General features: G+C 41.5%; 1 protein-coding gene across 2 annotated transcripts in view; it reads left to right on the top strand.

The window, feature by feature from the left end:
• Window positions 1-19,726, top strand: part of vaspb (vasodilator stimulated phosphoprotein b) — an 87,835-nt gene that overhangs the window by 20,829 nt on the left and 47,280 nt on the right. For both annotated transcript variants that reach the window (XM_060923547.1, XM_060923546.1), the window contains exons 2-4: window positions 2,574-2,745; window positions 18,628-18,802; window positions 19,474-19,528. In XM_060923547.1, the coding sequence (XP_060779530.1) occupies window positions 2,574-2,745; window positions 18,628-18,802; window positions 19,474-19,528 (402 nt within the window). The remainder of the gene's footprint in view (window positions 1-2,573; window positions 2,746-18,627; window positions 18,803-19,473; window positions 19,529-19,726) is intronic.

Here is a 19,726-nt window from a genome sequence, read left to right as displayed (position 1 = left end):
CTACAGGGTCGCAGGCAAGCTGGAGCCTATCCCAGCTGACTACGGGCGAAAGGCGGGGTACACCCTGGACAAGTCGCCAGGTCATCACAGGGCTGAGACACAGACACAGACAACCATTCACACTCACATTCACACCTACGGTCAATTTAGAGTCACCAGTTAACCTAACCTGCATGTCTTTTGGACTGTGGGGGAAACCGGAGCACCCGGAGGAAACCCACGCGGACACGGGGAGAACATGCAAACTCCGCACAGAAAGGCCCTCGCCGGCCACAGGGCTCGAACCCGGACCTTCTTGCTGTGAGGCGACAGCGCTAACCACTACACCACCGTGCCGCCCGCAATGGATAGTCCATTGCACAATAGCTAAATGGATTTAACAAGAAATCAGAGCTCTCTTTTTACAGACTGCTGAAAGCTCAAGAAAAGAGAAGCAAATGCAGGTAGAAGTGTTCATGAATGCTGATTAAGAAAAGGCCTATTTGTTATTAACGTTTTCATTTTTAATAAAAGGAATATTTGAGTTAATAGGCTATTATTTTACTGCAAACTTTACAAATGTAGTAGAGTTCATGGATTCATGCTGTTGGTGCCAAATTCTGACCTGACCATCCGTGTGCCTCATTTTTCATATTCATTTTATTTGTGTACTTATGGTCTGGGGGAAACGGTATTTCAATCCCGTCTATGTCCTGTACATGTGGCAGAACTGGTAATAAACTTGATTGTTGGTTATTAAAGATTTTTCTTAAAATTTAACAAAAGTAATGATTAATTTGATAAACGGGAAAGCGTTTTCTTTTTTGTATTTTTTTTTTCTGCAAAAATATCATGAAGCAAATCGAATTGTGAATTGGGGGAATCATTACATGCCTATTTGGAATCATGTTTTCTCACTAAATGATGGGACTCCAACAAAGTTTATAGAGCCTACAGTAAACACCGCTTATCTTCTATTGCAGGGGTTCTCAACCTTTTCTACTTTAAGGCCCACCTATTCACACTTGCAATGAGTTGGGGCCCATTAAAAAAGATCCCTTTTTTTTTTTTTGCTCATCTATTCTATTAGAATCTATTAATCTATTGTAAGTGTATTAATGGGATGCAGCATCACTCCCTGTTACAGATGGGAGCCCAGGAATTAAATAAATGCAATAAAAAGGACTGTTTTTAATTGTGGGTTTTGTATTTAAAACTGTATGGATGTGCCAGAAGCCAAACCATGCATGCAGGGCATTCTCAGTCAAAAGGGATTAATGATCCAAAAGTGGAGTCTGGTCGATTAACACAAGAACTTATTGCCATGTTTGTGTACAGCAAACAAGCAAGTTATTAAAACCAAGACGTGCACACCAAAGAAGTGGATATAGAAACCACTCAATGGGATAGATCCTTACACGCTAACAAAGAAGGATTTTTCCAATGAGTTGGAAAATTATCCATCTATTGAGTTGCCCGACATCTCAAACTACCTGGTGCTGCAGACATCATTCTACATGGACAAACAAAGCATGTGGAAGAGCATGGAGGCGTACAACTTTTTATGGGATCAGGACACTACAAAGTAGACAGATCCAAGTGCAGGAAGAGTCTTTATTAGCAGGCGTGATATTTATAAAAACAAAACAAACAAAAACAGAGTATTTAAACAACATTATAAACATGGCTAGAGACAAAACGTGACCGTGACCGATACTTTGCAAAGCCTCTGTGAAAACAGCGTCCATATCTGCACGTGCTGATCGTGTTCAAATCAGTACCAGGAGTTTCCCATAATGACTGGGTCCCAAGGGCATGCACAACATGCTCCGTGAGTGTGCACAGCCGCTCAGGCTGCGCCAGGCTCAAGCACAAAGGCACGACAGTCAAGTGTTCACGTTTTGTGTGACCACAACTTTTAGCTCACGTGTATATTGCCACCAAAATGCCTCATTTTCATCGATAACCCATCGCGAGCTGGAGTGTGACCGTAGCTTAAAGGAACAGTCCACCATACTTCCATAATGAAATATGTTCTTTTCTGAATTGAGACGAGCTTATCCGTACCTCTCCGAGCTTTGCGCGACCTCCCAGTCAGTCAGACACGCTGTTACTCCTGTTTACTCCTGTTAGCAATGTAGCTAGGCTCAGTATGGCCAACGGTATTTTTTGGGGCTGTAGTTAGATGCGACCAAACTCTTCCACGTTTTTCCTGTTTACATAGGTTTATATGACCAGTGACATGAAACAAAGTTCAGTTAAAAAAATTGAAACGTGGCGATTTTCTATGCTATGGAAAGTCCGCACTATAATGACAGGCGTACTAACACCTTCTGCGCGCTTCGACAGCGCATTGATACCTTCACTCCTGAGTGAAGGTATCAATGCGCTGTCGAAGCGCGCAGAAGGTGTTAGTACGCCTGTCATTATAGTGCGGACATTATAGTGTGAGCACTTTTCTCAAATAGCAGAAATGTCACTTTATTGGGCCACTTGCAAACACTGGATATTATTTAAATATTTTATTATCTTTCTCTGTCTCACCTTATTCCTTTGTGTGCGTCTCTCTCTGTCTCTCTGTTGTTGTCTCTCAGTGAGCTGAGTGTATGTAATGCAAGGGCCACAGTCATGGTGTATGATGAAGCTGGGAAGCGCTGGGTGCCAGCAGGCACTGGCCCTCAGGCCTTCAGTCGTGTGCAGATCTACCACAACCCCACAACCAACAGCTTCAGAGTAGTGGGGAGGAAGATGCAGCCTGACCAGCAGGTACGTGTGTGTGTGTGTGTGTGTGTGTGTGTGTGTGTGTGTGTGTGTGTCTCAGATCTTAGACACATGACATTTCATGTTTACTAATGTGAATCATCAGTTAAGGCCAGTTTATCCTTCTGTGTGCATGTCAGGATGTAATGCACCGACACTCGCACCGGGTGAAGTATTCAAACTTGCACGTGACGTGAGGGTGTCCTTGAGGGAAAAAAGAAAGAAAAGGCAAAGAAAAGCTGAAAAACACTGCAAGTTGCATGTTTCACTGTAGGAATAACAAATAGAAAGTAACAGATTTTGTGCTGGGGAAAAACAAACCTCATGCGATTTAATTATTAACAAAGTGAATTTTCACTAAAAGCATTTCTGTAGTGTTTTAAATTGTCCGTATTTAGCAGTATGAGCGGCTTTTGTATCGAAGCGCTTCAACTGAAGTACTGTTTAAAACCATAGTTCTATTACAGTTTTATCATGGTTTTTTTTTTTTTTTTTTAAACTAAAGACACCAGTCTGAACTCATCATTGGCTGTCCATCACGAGGAATGATGACTGCTTATGGTACCGTCATCTCTGATTAAGGGTGGCTCTTCTGTGGCATCATTCTCTTCGCTCATCAGCACGCTGTTGTAGTCTTGTCTCACACAAGGACTTTCCGTTGTGGATCTGTTGTCCCCATGCAGACCGATCAGCTGTGGTGGTGTACCAGTTGTCTTGGAGGCCGAATATGGTGAGGTCCTCTTTGATGCAATCCTTCCACCTCTTTTTTTTTTTTTTTTGGTCGCCCATGAGATCTTTTGCCTTTGGCAAGCTCTCCGAAAAGAAGCTGCTTGGGGATCCTGCATTCTACAGACGTTGCCTAGCCAGCAAAGGCGGTTGGTACGAATCATGGTCTCAATTGTTGATGTGCCAGCTCTTCATAACACCTCTGTGCTCGTTATGTGATCCCACCATTGGATCCTCATGATTTGCCTGAGCGATCTTTTGATGAAACATTTCCAGCTTGTGGATGTGGGGTGCTAGTGTTGTCCAAGTCTCGCTCCCATATAGCAGGCAGGGCAGTACTACGGCTTTGTAGACAGTGACTTTGATCTTGAGGGTCAGGCCTCTGCGGTTCCAACATCTAGTAGACAGATTTGAAAGCAGCTGCTCCTCTGGCTATTCTCCTCTTTATTTCTGCATCTAGTGAAGCATTGACAGTTAGTTGACCGCCTGGGTAGGTGAAGCTTTGTGCCTTTGTTAGTTCATGGTCGTCTATGGTGGTTGGTTCTGCATTTCGTTGCCTTGTACCTGTGACATGTACAATGACAAAGTTGAATCTAATCTAATTTTCGTTCTTCGGAAAGTACATAACTTCTGTTTTTGGTTTACTTATAGTAAGACTCCAGTCGCTGCATGCCCCGTTCAAGGCGTTTGCAGCATTCTGGAGGGATTGTGTTGTCGCAGAACTGTGAGCTGCATCAACATGGAGATATGACCGAGCCATTCATCTGGTCTAAGATAAGGCTGCATTCTAGCACCAACTCTGTTCAGTCTGTACTTCTCTTTTGTCCTGCGCCAGGCCCACAAGAACATGGAAAACTTTGGAGTCGACATAAGGTACAAGCTTGATTAGGATGCACAGAAATGCAGATGGGCCACAAGGCCCGCACCAGAGTGACAGAGTTGTCTGCAGCAGCGGCATGAATGGCCTGGCCAAGCCGCCATGGAATGTCTGGCCTTGTGAGCTCTCGCATACTATTCTCCATTCCTAATGAAGCGCCTTGCACAGTAAGGTAAAACACATGATGTCGTGCCCCCATCGTGTTGTCTCTCTGGACCTCCAGACCTGATGCCAAGTGGTGCACAAAAGTGCCACAGACCTGATGGGTATGGAAGTTGCCCCACAGTGACAACTGACTTGCCGGGTGATGCCATCCATTGGCCATTTGAGTGGCTTTTCCGCATGTCATCTGGTGGTGTGCCATTGACCCTGTTGGGGTCATCTGCCACATTGTACTGAAAAACGCCCTGCTGCCAGCACCTTATTGGTGATGTACTATTTAACCCATAGCTGGAACCAGCGCTCGAAACTAACGGTGTCCCGACGTCCCGGGGACCATAAAAAATGTCATCGGGGCACAAAATTATCATATCTGGGACAATTCCGGGACAATGGAAAAAAATAGATCTAGAAAAAAAAGTTCTACATTAGTATTATTTACAAAGCCGTAAACCATACGTAGACATTCACCTAATTTCATCTCATCTCATTATCTCTAGCCGCTTTATCCTTCTACAGGGTCGCAGGCAAGCTGGAGCCTATCCCAGCTGACTATGGGCGAAAGGCGGGGTACACCCTGGACAAGTCGCCAGGTCATCACAGGGCTGACGCATAGACACAGACAACCATTCACACTCACATTCACACCTACGGTCAATTTAGAGTCACCAGTTAACCTAACCTGCATGTCTTTGGACTGTGGGGGAAACCGGAGCACCCGGAGGAAACCCACGCAGACACGGGGAGAACGTGCAAACTCCGCACAGAAAGGCCCTCACCGGCCCCGGGGCTCGAACCCAGGACCTTCTTGCTGTGAGGCGACAGCGCTAACCACTACACCACCGTGCCGCCACATTCCCCTAATTTGTCAATTTTAATTTTAAAACGTTAACAGCGAAAAATACATTAGTAGCTACACTTTCGATGCACCTGCATCCGTAGGCTACAGAGCAGCGCATTCTGTTCTAGAATCTTCGGCCGGTGTCTGCATTATATGGACTTGGAATGGAATTGCTACCGCACACGCTGCGCCGACTCTTGCCAGAACAAAAATGCTTAAGTGGTTGAAGCGGACCGACCGCGGGGAAGAAACTGAAAGCCCAGACATAACGTCTCCGGGACCTTCAGGATCCAAAGTGTCATCGCCTGTCAATGTGGTAAGTTATTTGTGATTATTAGGTTATGACTTATGATGCTATGGTTAGGTAGGAACTACTGTGGATAGGGCTGGTCTGCAGGCAACGCTAGCAACTGAATGAACTTAATGAACACTGTTAGACACGTTATAAAATACAACAGGAATGATGTGGATGATATTGACGGAAGATACCGTTCAACAGAATAAGTGAGTTTTCTTGGTGTCTTTCTAGTTCAGAAAGTTTAGTCAGTCAGCAGCACAACTAGGCTAGGACCTGGCACTATGTTGATGTTGCTAACATTTGCACCCACGTTTCGGCACCGAAAGGTCATAAAAATGGATAACGGTAATGGATAACGGAAAGTTCATAAAAATGGATAACGGAAAGTTCATAAAAATGGATAACGGAAAGTTCATAAAAATGGATAACGGTAATGGTGAAAATTATAAGTTGGCCTTATAAATGCCAACAGATATTCAAGGTATAAGTAGATGAAATGAATATAAAAGGGGTCTTATTTTCAACTAAAGTGTACTGCAGATGTAGTGAGTTGAAACATTTTCTGAATGAGCTAGTTGGCCTCTTTAAATAAACAGGTATCTATTCATACAGTGAGATCACCAAAGTTTAATAAACTGAAAATGCAATAACTGTAATTTTGAAGTAGATGATGTATAGGACATGTGTCACTTGTGTTTTGTGACTTATTGTAAAAATGATATAAAGGGTTCAAAATCGCATAGTTACAAATATAATAGTAACTTCATATGATAATATTAACCACTGGTTATTTCAGAGAGGAAAAAAAATGGGGACACTATTGCTTCCATTCGGGACAATACAACACAGAATTCGGGACCACTGGGGGACACAAAGAAAAAGTTAATTTCGAGCCCTGGCTGGAACCCAGGCAGGTGCTACCAGTCTGGGTCAGAGCGGACCTGAGAGCAATGGTGATTTAGGGGGTAACGCCACTTTCCCCAGTACTTAAGTCCTCCTGGACTGGAGACTCCCCACCGGTTGCAGTTTAAAGTCATACCCAGGACTAGACCAGTCTGAACTGAGTTTTTTACAAAGCATTTTTCATCCATTTCTGTGGCAAGCTGTTTGAAGGCCTTTAAGATAATACACTTTGAGAAAGCAGTTTTGGCATATGAACCCGTCTATAGGCGACGGAAATAACCGGTGACTGGGAAGGTCATTGAAGAACACTGAACTCGCTGACATGTTCATGAAATCTGAGATGACTTGCTTTGTGACATGGAACATTATCATGCTGGAAGTAGCCATTAGAAGATGGTAAATTGTGGCCATGAAAGGATGCACACAGTCAGCAACAGTATTCAAATAAGCTGTGGCATTCAAGCAATGATTGATTGGTATTAGCAGGTCCAAAGTGTGCCAAGAAAGCATTCCCCACACTATTACCTCACCTCCACCATCCTGGATTGTTGACACAAGACAGGTTGAATCCATGGATTCATGCTGTTGGCACCAAATTCTGACTCTACCATCTGTGTGCCTCAACAGAAATGCAAGATTTATCAAACCAGGCTACGTGTTTGCAGTCTTCAGCTGTCCAGTTTTGGTGAGCCTGTGCCCACTGCAGCTTCAGCTTTCTGTTCTTGGCTGACGGAAGTGGAACCCAATATAGTCTTCTACTGTTGTAGTCCATCTGCATCAGGGTTTGATGTTATGCACTTGGAGATGCTTTTCTACTCACCACAGTTGTATAGTGTGGTTATCTACATTTACTGTAGCCTTTCTGTCAGCTCAGACCAGTCTGACCATTCTCTATTGTCCTCTCTACAACAAGGCGTTTCCATCCACAGAACTGCTGCTCACCGGATATGGGGGATTTTTTTTTTTCTTTCAAATTACACCATTCTGAGTAAGTGTGTGTGTGTGTGTGTGTGAGAGAGAGAGAGAGAGAGAGAATCCCAGGAGAACAGCAGTTATAGAAAAACTCAAACCAGTCCATCTGGCATCAACAATCAAGTCACAGTCAAAATCACTGAGCTCACAATTTCACACTCGCGCCCCCTGCCCTGACCCACCCGTTCTGACTATTTGTCTGAAAATTACCTGGAGCCACTGGCTTGATCTTGTGCATTGCATTGCTGCCCTGTGATTGACTACTTAGATAATTGCAGGAATGAGTAGCTGTATTTCACAATTCACCATACTGATTGTAATTCCTTATTAGGTAAGTATCAACTCTATATGTAATTTTTTTTACATGAAAAACCTGTGTACTACCATAGTACTGTGTACTGTGGACAAGTTTGTGGACATCTCAGTCACACTTGTATTGATTCTTCCCCAAACTGTTGCCATAAAAGTGGAAGCACACAGTTGTATATGATGTCTTTCTATGCTGTAGCATTATAGTTTCCCTTCAGTGGACTCTGACCTCAACCCTACTGAACACCTTTAGAATGAACAGGAACATGGACATCGCCCCAGGTCTCCTCATCTAAAATCAGTGCCTGACCTCACTATTGCCGCTTTTCCACTACAAACACGGCTGTGTCGGGCTGAGCCGTGCCGTGCTGAGTTGGGCTGAGTCGAGCTGAGCGGGGCTGTTGGAGTTGCGTTTCGACTACAACCGCGCTGAACCGTGCTAGCTGGAAGTGGGTGGACACATTGGGTGGAGTTAGCGAAAGTGGGTGGACGTCACTTGATGTCTTTAGGCGGCGCAAACAGTGACATCAGTGATCTTTTAAGCGGTAGTCTCACGACCCGGATAGTAAACAATAAACATGGAGGACATGGAGTCGTTAGTGTTGCTGGTCTTGGTTCTGTGGCTTGTTGTCACTGACAACGCCAACAGATACTGGCAAGAGCGTATAGATGAGGCGAGGCGCATAAGGCTTCAGAAATTCTCGTAATTCGTAATTCTTCTTCTTCCGGGTTTACGGTGTTTACAGATCCCAGCGTGCTCGCGGGGCGTGTGTGGGCGTGTGAGGACACTCCTCCTCACCAATCAGTGCACAGGGGAGTGTCTCCTCACACCCCTAGCCCCTCTCGGCTCGGTTTGGCTCGCTTCAGCCCCACTCCAAAACCGTGCGAGTTTTGGGTGCTAAGCAGGGCCGAAGTGAGCTGAATCGTACTGCTCTAAGGTAGTCGGAACGCGAGCCGTGTCGGGCTGAAGTGAGCTGAAAAAGGGTAGTGGAAAAGGGCCATAATGTACTTGTAGCTGAATGAGCGCAAATCCCCACAACCTCCTCTCCAAAATCTAGTGGAAAGCCTTCTTAAAACAGTGAAGGTTATTATAACTGTAAAGGAGGGACTATTTCTTAAATGGGATGTTCAGCAAGCACATATTGGTGTGATGGTCAGGTGACCAAATAAAGAGCATGAATTTCTACTTCAGTATCCATACAGGTTACACAAGACATCAAGCTCATGGTGTGACATTATCTAAACATTGCTTATACTGTATTTCAGTAGCTTGGCTACTCTCACTGCCAAAGTGCTGTCATTGATGGGTTGGTAATCAAATTCACGTGATGAAGTGTTACAGGGGAAAAAAACCTTCTCAATTTATATGTATTGATGGGAAAAGCTTTTAAAAAAAGTTCTCTAAAGCTGCACTGAAGTTTAAAAAAAAAAATCTTTAACATAATGTAGTTAAAACATACCAAGTCCTATATTCACAAAATAACAGGTTCATATAAGTATTTCTAAAAATATATTATAATAAACATTCATTTACTTGGTATAGATGCCCATTTTCATTCAGAAAGTAACAGGTGGAATACAGTTGAGCTGCCCCCATGTTATGACTGGCTTGTTGGTCTTACCCAATTTAACCAAAGGAATAGATTTTGGGTAAATTATGGCATAGTGTTGCAACATTGAATCTCTTGCATCATGTGTGGTGGCGGTGGTAGTGCCCATTACAGGTAAATTACATGGTGGGGTGTGGGGGGGTATATTTTATTTTATTTATTTTCTCAAAAGTGGTCTATTTAAATAATAATGGCTGGCGTTGAGTGGTATATCATATATTCCATTTAGCTAGCATGATATCGAATTAGTTGAAGACGAGTTAAATATTATGCTTGTTAAATGGAATGTATATGATATACCACAAGCTTATTATTATTATTATTATTATTATTATTATTAATTATACAGCTTTTGATGGTGCTGTTGGCAAACAAAGAAATGCTTCTATGCATGCACAGCAGAAAACTTTCTGATTTGAATGTTCACATCAGCTCCGACATGTGACATGTTTTCTTGACAACCATACAGTGTCGTAAACCATATTCAATGCTCATTCTCCATTGGGTAGAGTGACATAGAAAGGATAAGCGATATGCTAACAATATTGCATGCTAGCAAATGAATGAAACCTGCTAGAAGGGAATAGAATGCATGTTTTTATTCCATCAAAAAGTGTCTTGTATGTATGCTAACGCACACAATACATGCAGGACACTTTTTGATGGAATAAATGTTATTTACCAGCTGGGAGGTCCGTATCGTGAAATACCATGACCGAGGTCTTGAAAGTACTGACCGAGGCCCTTTGGGTCGAGGTCAGTATCCAAGGCCGAGGGCACGGTATTTCACCCTATGGACCGACCTTAAAGTGCTGATGACACGTTTTTGACATCTTTGGCGGTGTTTTATAACATAAGTAATTCTCGATGATCCATATATTAATTCACGAAGCCGCCTATTTTACAAGTTATGATAAAAAACGCGGCTATTTGGGCAAATTTGACGGGGCTGCAGCACCCAGGAGACGAAAAAGGAGGAGGAGCTATATGACGTCAGCGAAAGAACCTTCCTCCTAACTTACCAGTTTGTTGATGCGACAGGTGTTCAGTTTGTCATTATTATTATACATTATTATGCATTTTTATATATATTTATTAATTATGCCTTCGCGTTGTGTTGCCGGCTTTTGCTCCAAAACCCACAAGGATGGGGTAAGTTTATTCAAGTTTCCCAGAGATCCTGAGCTGCATGCGAAGTGGGTGAAGCAAGTCAGGCGCACTCGTGACAAGTGGGAGCCCTCACCAACATCCGTCCTGTGCTCTGAACACTTCGATTTGGATTGTTTTGACACCCTTCCCAGCTTAAAAGAATCTCTTGGGTGTGCAGTTCAGCACAAACGTGTGTTACTACCATCAGCAGTGCCTACACAGTGTTGCCAGATTGGGAGGATTCCCGCCCAGTTGAGCGGTTTCAAGTGCATTTTGGTGGGTTTTGAACATATTTTGGGCTGGAAAATGTCAGCAGTATCTGGCAACAGATACTGCTGAAGTTTTCCAGCCCAAAATATGTTCAAAACCCACCAAAATGCACTTGAAACCGCCCAACTGGGCGGGAAACCTCCCAATCTGGCAACACTGCCAGTATTCCGGAGAGGGTCTGCTAGTAGCTATGCCGGATCCAAAGACAGTCCTCCTGTCAGAACATGTGTTGTGAAACGACATAAGATAAAGGTACGTAGAGCTATAGATTCTACATGATAATCATAAATGTAATCATAAAGTCGGCGTGATATCAGTCATGTATTTGCTTGTGAAAGCTTGCGGCTTTCATGTAACTGCCGCCTAGCAACGAGAGGCAAAGGGTAAAGAGGGTAGGCTATCATAGATTCTATTCGGAAGAGATTAACACAATTCTAGACTCCCAGAAGAGGAAGAGCTAGCACTAGAGAGTTCACCGGCGTTTTCATGCGCCATTTCCATTGAGTAGAACCAGAGTAGAACAGCCAGTGAACCGCAGCATGTTCTTCCGCTGACGTCACAACATGGCCGCGAGCCACGGACCCAGTTTTCTTGCGCTGTGCAATTAAAAGTTGGATATTCGCGTAACAACAGCTTCTTTTCACGTAATTATAACAGAAATCTAACATGTTTGCCATGTTGTATAGTTTATTTAAGAAATTGCATAGAGTCATGTTCATGTCATCAGCCCTTTAAGCTGGTAAATAATATATTTATTTTTTTCTTTACCAAATTCTAACAGAAAACGAGAGCGCCCGAAAGGGAAAACTGAGCCGAGCCTCCATTTTGAATCCTCATTCACGGCTGTAATGCAAATTGCTTCCTCCTCAGTATACAAGTGCACTTCCATGGCAGGAAAAAAGAAACTACATTTTGCCGCCTATGTAGTCCCCTATTTAAAATGGGAGTCATTCAGGATTCAGCCATGTTTTTGCTTGGTGTTAGCAAGTTAGAGGTTTTTAGCTTTCTCCTGAAGTGTTTTGTTTTATTTCTTCTTCCTCAGGGTAGTAAAACTCACTTTCGCTGTGAACACTGTCGTTATCGCTATCCATGCTGTAAAATTAATGATATTCTCCTGAGAAATGCTGGCAAAAATTTATAAGATTTTTGATAATCTTATAAATAAATCTTATTTAAAAAAAAAGATAAATGTTGACAAAAAATGCTACTATGTTTGTTGTTGTGAACGAGCGAGTCGCCAGAGGTCTGTAACTGGGGTCCGTACCGTAGGAAACGGACCTGCTCACCAGCCCATCAGCGCGCAGGATTTGATGGAAACCGCACCGTGAAAAAAATAAAAACATTGAAAAAGCAAAACATTTGAAAGTGAGTTTTACTACCCGGAGGAAGACAAAATAAAAGAAAACATTTCAGGAGAAAGCTAAAAACCTCTAACTTGCTAACGCCAAGCAAAAATATGGCTGAATCCTGAATGACTCCCATTTTAAATAGGGGACTACATAGGCGGCAAAATGTAGTTTCTTTTTTCCTGCCATGGAAGTGCACTTGTATACCGAGGAGGAAGCAATTTGCATTACAGCCGTGAATGAGGATTCAAAATGGCGGCTCGACTTGGTTTTCCCTTTCGGGTGCTCTTGTTTTCTGTTAGAATTTGGTAAAGAAAAAAATAAATATATTATTTACCAGCTTAAGGTCGGTCCGTATGGTGAAATACCGTGACTTCAGCCTTGAATACTGACCTCGGCCCAGAGGGCCTCGATCAGTACTTTCAAGACCTCGGTCACGGTATTTCATGATACTGACCTCCCGGCTGGTAAATAACATGTATATGTATTCTATTCCCTTCTAGCTGAGTTCTACTGTCAAGGAATATTTGTTTTTCCTTATTTATTTTTAATGATTCAACTTCAGCAAGTATTTAAGTCAGGGGTTTTCAAAGTGTGGGAGAATCAGCCCCCCTCAGAGAGCAAATAAACAACAGCGCCCCCCCCCTTACAATTTTTGTTGTTGCTATACTTAATGTTCCATTCGTATTTAAAAAAAAAGGTTGTTGTACACATTATTTTTTTTCTTTTACACATTTTAAACATCTGTGCTTTTTTTAAACATCTTTTTTTTGCACATTTTAAACATCTGTGCTTTTTTAAAACATCTATTTTTTTACACATTTTAAACATCTGTGCTTTTTAAAACATTTTTTTACACATTTTAAACATCTGTGCTTTTTTTAAAACATCTTTTTTTACACATTTTAAACATCTGTGCTTTTTTTTTTACACATTTTAAACATCGGTGCTTTTTTAAAACATCTATTTTTTTTTTTTTACACATTTTAAACATCTGGTTTTTTTTTTGGGGGGGGGGTAACATCTTGTTTTACACATTTTAAACATCTCATAGCATCGTTAGCTAGCACCTCTTGGCAGACAACACACTGTGGCAGTGGAGCATCTTCAGATCCAGTCCATGAAAATCCAAACTTTAAATAATTGTGGTCATACTTCCTTCTTTCTTTTTTTTTTTTGTTTGGTCCAGACTCTGTCTCCTCACTCACTGTAGCTTTAGGTACTAAAAATCGATCCATTTTGTCTCTGGCAAAGGCTAGCTGAAGTTCGCTAAATGTCCGCAATCGTAACTTATTCTGGTTTATTTTTCCTCACGTTGCGCCCCCCCTGAAGAACTCTGGCGCCCCCTAGGGGAGGCGCGCCCCACACTTTGAAAAGCCCTGATTTAAGTGATCTCTGATCATTGTCAGTCAGGATCTTTTTCCAACCACATTTTTTTTTTTCTCTTCTTTCTTTTTCATGAAGTTCATGGTTCACCATGATGCTTCCAGGTTTTAATCATGCATTGGACAGTTCTTTAACCCAATTCCAGTACTTTCGGCAATCTCCTTAATTGTTTTCTTTGCTTAGTCCAGGCCAGTAATTTGACCCTTCTGAGAGACAGTACCATCTTTTCCATGAGCACGGGATACATCTTCCGACATCTTTGTTTAAGAAAGGAGAAGCTACTCGCTGCATCAGTCAGGGTTAAAAGAATTGGTGCCAGCTGAAACACATTAATCACTGTAGTAATTATCCAGTCAGAAGCTCTTAAGTATTTGCTTATTTAAATCCAAGTGGCGACTTTTTTTTATTTTGGCCATGCAGTGTGTGTTTCCTAATGAAAGAAAAAAATCAAAGTATTGCAGCTTGTTTTCATTTATTATTCATAATTAGCAGAATGTGTTACTTCAATTGTGGATATAATGTCAAGTAATAAGGTACATGTTTGAAAAGTCAGCAGCTAATACATTCGCTATGTTTATTTTTGTGGTAGTGTGGATCATGGTGCATCTCAAAAAATTAGAATAGCATAAGTTCAATATTTTCCTTCGGTTATTTAAGAAAGTGAAAATTTATTTTCTAGACTCCTTACATGTAAACTAAAATGTTTCAAGTCTTTTTCTATTTTAATTTAGATAATTATGGCCTATAATATAAAAAAATTAAAGCATCTCAAAATATTAGAATATTTGAGAGTTTGAGTAAATTACTATTCAAATAGTATAAATACCGTGTATCTATCTACCGTGTTCAGTACACGCAACCACAATCATGGGGAAGACTGCTGACTTGACAGTTGTCCAGAAGATGATCATCAACACCCTGCACAAGGAGGGTAAGCCACAGAAGGTCATTGCTGAAAAGACTGGCTGGAGAAGGTGCACAAGCAACAGGGATGACCACAGCCATGAGAGGATTGTCAAGAAAAGTCGATTCAAGAACTTGGGAGAGCTTCACAAGGAGTGGCCTGAGGCTGGTATCAATGCATCATGCACAGACTTCTTCAGGAAAGGGACTACAATTGTTGCATTCCTAATGTCAAGTCACTCCTGAACCAGAAACAACGTCCGAAGCGTCAAGGTCTTTTTATTTGTCATTTCAACCATGTACAGTTGGTACAGTACACAGTTAAAATGAAACTGCGTTTCTCCAGGACCATGGTGCTACGTTGAACATCACAAGACTACAAGTCTACATATAGCAAAGAGTGCAATGAGTGCAACACTGCAGACAGTAAATGACACCATAGGCAATAATGGACAATAAATGACACAAACAACATAAAGTGCAGACACAAGCAACATAAGGTGCAGAGTTGAGCGTGCATATTGAGGTGGTATATGAAAGGAAATAAATAAATGTAAACTGTGTGCGCAAGAGACGCTGTAAGCATTGTAAGTGCATTTTTGTCCACTGTACAAAGATTGCAGTGTGAGTGGTGTGCTCAGCAGTCTGTGAGAATCAGTCTGAATTGAGGAGTCTGATGGCATGAGGAATTGGTATATGAAAATGGAATAAATAAATGAATGCAAACTGTGTGTGTGTGTGTGTGTGAGAGAGAGACTCTAAGCAATTGTGCAGTATTGTCCACTGTGCAAATACTGCAGTGTAAGTGGTGTGTTCAACAGTCTGTGAGAATCAGTCCAGTCCCTCAGAGTTTGATAGCATGTGGGAAGAAACTGTTAGTCTGTCTGTGAAGGCCCGAATGCTCTGGTACCTTTTTCCAGACGGCAGGAGGGTGAAGAGATTGTGTGTGGGGATGGCCACAATGCTGGTGGCTTTCCAGATGCAGCATGTGGTGTAAATGTCCATGATGGAGGGAAGGGAGACTCCGATGAACATCTCAGCTGTCCTCACTATCCACTGTAGGGTCTTGTGATCTGAGACGGTGCAATTCCCAAACCAGTCTGTGATGCAGCTGCTCAGAATGCTCTCAATAGTCCCTCTGTAGAATACTGAGAGGATGGGAGATGGGTTTTCCTCAGCCTCCGTAGGAAGTAGGAGGCACTGCTGGGCTTTCTTGACTATGGAGCTGGTGTTGAGGGACCAGGTGAGGTTCTCTGCCAGATGAACACCGAGAAATTTGGTGCTCTTGACATTCTCCACAAGTGAGCCGTTGATGTACAGTGGAGAGTGGTCACTCCGTGTTCTTCTGAAGTCAACAACCTGGGCTAAGGAGAGAAAGAACTGGACTATTGCTTAGTCATCCAAAGTCCTTTTTTTTTTTTTTTCAGATAAAAGCAAATTTTGCATTTCATTTGGAAATCAATGTCTTTTCAGTCTGGAGGAAGACTGGAGAAGCACTGAATCCAAGGTGTTTGAGGTCCAGTGTGAAGTTTTTGCAGTCTGTGATGATTTGGGGTGCCATGTCCATCTGCTGGTGTTGGTCCACTGTGTTTTATCAAGTCCAAAGTCAACGGAACTGTCTACCAAGAGATTATAAAGCACTTCATGCTTCTATCTGCTGACCAGCTTTATGGAGATGTCCATTTCCTTTTCCAGCAGGACTTGGAACCTGCCTACAGTGCCAAAACTGGTTTTCTGACCATGATATTACTGTGCTTGATTGGTCAGCCAACTCATCTGACCTGAACTCCACAGAGAATGTATAGGGTATTGTCAAGAGGAAGATGAGAAATGCCCAATCCAAAAACAGACGAGCTGAAGGCCACCATCAAAACAACCTGGGCTTCAGTAACACCTCAGCAGTGCTGCAGGCTGATCGCCTCTATGCCACGCTGCACTGATGCAGTAACTCTTGGTAAAGGAGTGTATAAATGAACATGCTTTTCAGACGTTGGACATTTCTGTATTGTAAATCCTTTCTTGATTTTGACCTGAGGAAATATTCTAATAATTTGAGATACTGAATTTTTTATTTTCATGAGCTATAAGCCATAATCATTACAAGTAAAACAAACAAAAAAAAAGACTTGAAAGCCTTCACTTTGTGTCATGAATATAGAATGTATGAAAATTTCTTTTTTGAATTAAATAACCAAAAAAAAAAAGAACTTTGTCACGATATTCTAATTTTTGTATGTGCACCTGTGTTCATCTACATGCAAAAATATAAAATAAACCTCTTGCTAAATCGTAGTTGATTATGCTACAGGATGGACACAGCTGTCACTGTTGGATCTCTCCAGCTCCCTTCTGTCTGCAGTGGCAGTGATGAATGAGCAATTTGCTTCAAAGTGCTTTTTATATATATATATATATATATATATATATATATATATATATATATATATATATATATATATATATATATATAATTTTTTATTATTCCCCTCCCTAATCCCTGTGTATGTTAGCAGTCAGCGACAGCGAACTTAATTAATCTGGACGTGATTGCACACACTTTCTTCCTCAATTCAGGGTTTTATTTGATCAGTCACTGGCACAGCGATGAATCGAGTGTTAAGGCAAGCTTTTGCTAGTAACGCTATTTAAAGGCATACTCTGGCATTTTTCAACAAAATCTCTGTCCACCTCATCTGTTATGTTGTGTGAATCCCACACAGTAATTTTGACATGCTTCCCTGAACTGAAAAAGCTAGGGTGCGTCATTCTCATGTCTGTCTTTCTATGAATTAATGTTTGTAGTTTTCTCATGCACTTTATTGAAGTGCCCTCAGAATTGTGAGTAAAACTGGTTTTCCGTTCTTTCCTCAGCACAAAGAATCATTTCTGTTTTTGTTGATGGTAACTGCATTTCTGCTACAATGTGCTCGATAGAGGTTTGATTGCTTTAAAATGCTTGAATTTCTCTTTTAAGAACAGTTTTGCTGTAATATCATGATCTATAAATGTGCACACGGACCGCCCTGAATGTGTTCTAAATAACCATACCATCTCCCACACATGCCTGCACGCGCGCGCACACACCCAGGTTTCTTTTAGTATGTTTGTGAGACACTTTTTTTATTTTAGGCAAGCAATACTATCATAACTATAAGTATAGTAACAAAAAGGCATTCTTTTGGCCCTTTAATTTTTTTGCATGTTATTAAAAAATAAAATCTAAATTAAAAAATAAAATTACGGTTTTGTAAAGATTCATTCTGTGTGGACCAGCCCAAAGTCCTCAGAATCTAAAAACCATCCTGTATTCATATTATGGATTAAACAGCTACACGCATTCCTATCTCAAAAGGCTGAAAACCGATACAAATAGTCAGTCACACACACTCTCTCACACTCATACACACTCACACACACCGAGCTGAAGGTTTGAACGCTAATCTCCAGTGTTGACTAACCAGGTCAGACCTGTGTAGGTCTCCTAATACTGTAGAGAAAATCAGTGAGTAAGGTTTTAAGCTCCCCCCACTTCTGTGTTTCTGTCCCTCTCATCATAATTGCTCGCGCTTCCCCACCCTCCCCCCCGAGATCCTCATCTGTCTGTCTTAAAGTGGATTCTTTTTCCTGTAATCACACTCCACTTCCTGTGCCTGTTAGGAAATTCCATCCATCATCTTATTCTTCAGTCCCTTAACCACCCTCATCTCTCTCGGCCTGTCTTTCTGTCCTTGTCAAACAGGTTCGAACTTGTTTTTTAATTTATTCTTCCTGCTTAAAAGGCCTGCACTACTGTGGGTGAGGAATAAACCCCTCTCTCTTGCTGTCTCACTGTCTCCCTGTGTGGAATGCAGAGCTGTAAAACAGAACAAACAGAGAAGTGAACAGTCAGCACATTACAGATGCAGCTCTCTTGTCTCTTTGCCGGGGTCTTGTCTCGTCTCTAAGCTATAGTGGTGCCATCTGCTGGTTGTTTGCTGCTGATTGTCTCATGGAAGTTAATATTTTTTATTTATATATATATATATATATATATATATATATATATATATATATATATATATATATATATATAAAAAATTTGGATTGTGCATTATAATCAGTATGAGCTGTGATTGTTGGATTCATTCTGCTGTTTCCAGGTCGTGATGAACTGTCCAATAGTGAAAGGGCTGAAATACAATCAGGCCACGGCCAATTTCCATCAATGGCGAGATGCGCGGCAAGTTTGGGGTCTAAACTTCGGCAGTAAGGAGGATGCCGCACTCTTCGCCAATGGCATGATGCATGCACTGGAAGTGCTCAGTGCTGATGGAGGTAAAACACAAACAGCTTTTTGTGGTCGCTTCACAAATGCTGTGAATAGCATACTAGTAATATGTTAGAATGATAAACTGTCTTTCCAGTCATATGGTATTGACCATGCAGCCACAGCTAATGGCTAAGCAGTAACAGTCAAGCTAAAGACTTTTACTGTTAATGTAGCAGACCAGCAGATTATTATAAATATGCATCATCACCACGTTTGATCAAATAAGATTTTGTCATTTAACTTCTGTGCCTAAGAAAGTAAAATAATATGTACACCTAAGAGTGTGATTTTAAGTTTTTGTGCTTGTAATTTAAGGGATATAACCAGAATGTACACTGTACTCATTGAGTTGTTTTTGGAGCTTTGATGTGGCTAAACTGTTGAATGAATGAGTACACCTCATCTACTTATCTTTTTTTATTGCCACACCATCGTAATTACACATTCATGTTTGGAGTATGCTATATGCTGCTAAGACGTGAACATGGTTTTTGGATGAGTTCTCAAATAACTAGCAAGTAGGGCTCACAGGAAAAAAGTTTGACTACTTCTGTCATAGTGGCTGTGGCTTTTGTCTACAAAATAAAAACACGAGGCAATGTCATAATTTTATCACAAATTTGAGTTATGGCACACCTGATGATGAAACTGATCGTTTCTGTACGATATTCTGCAGGCCCCCGCCTGGTGTCAAATGGACCAACCCAAGAGGAGCTGGAGCAGCAGAGAAGGTAGCCAACATACTGCGAATAATTTGCACAGTATTATAACGAGACTGATGCGATGCATTGCATAAACATTCACACCCCCATGAACTTTTCCCCATTTAGTCGTGTTATAATTAGTGGTCCAGCAAATGAGGTGTGTGTGTTTTTTTTTTTTTTTTTTTAAACCCCAGATAATATAGAACAAAAGAATAACAAGTGAAA

Source organism: Neoarius graeffei, chromosome 6 (genome assembly GCF_027579695.1).
Source record: "Neoarius graeffei isolate fNeoGra1 chromosome 6, fNeoGra1.pri, whole genome shotgun sequence".
Taxonomy (NCBI): Eukaryota; Metazoa; Chordata; class Actinopteri; order Siluriformes; family Ariidae; genus Neoarius; species Neoarius graeffei.
Note: the sequence above shows the minus strand (reverse complement) of the source record. Positions and strands in the feature narration are given on the sequence as shown.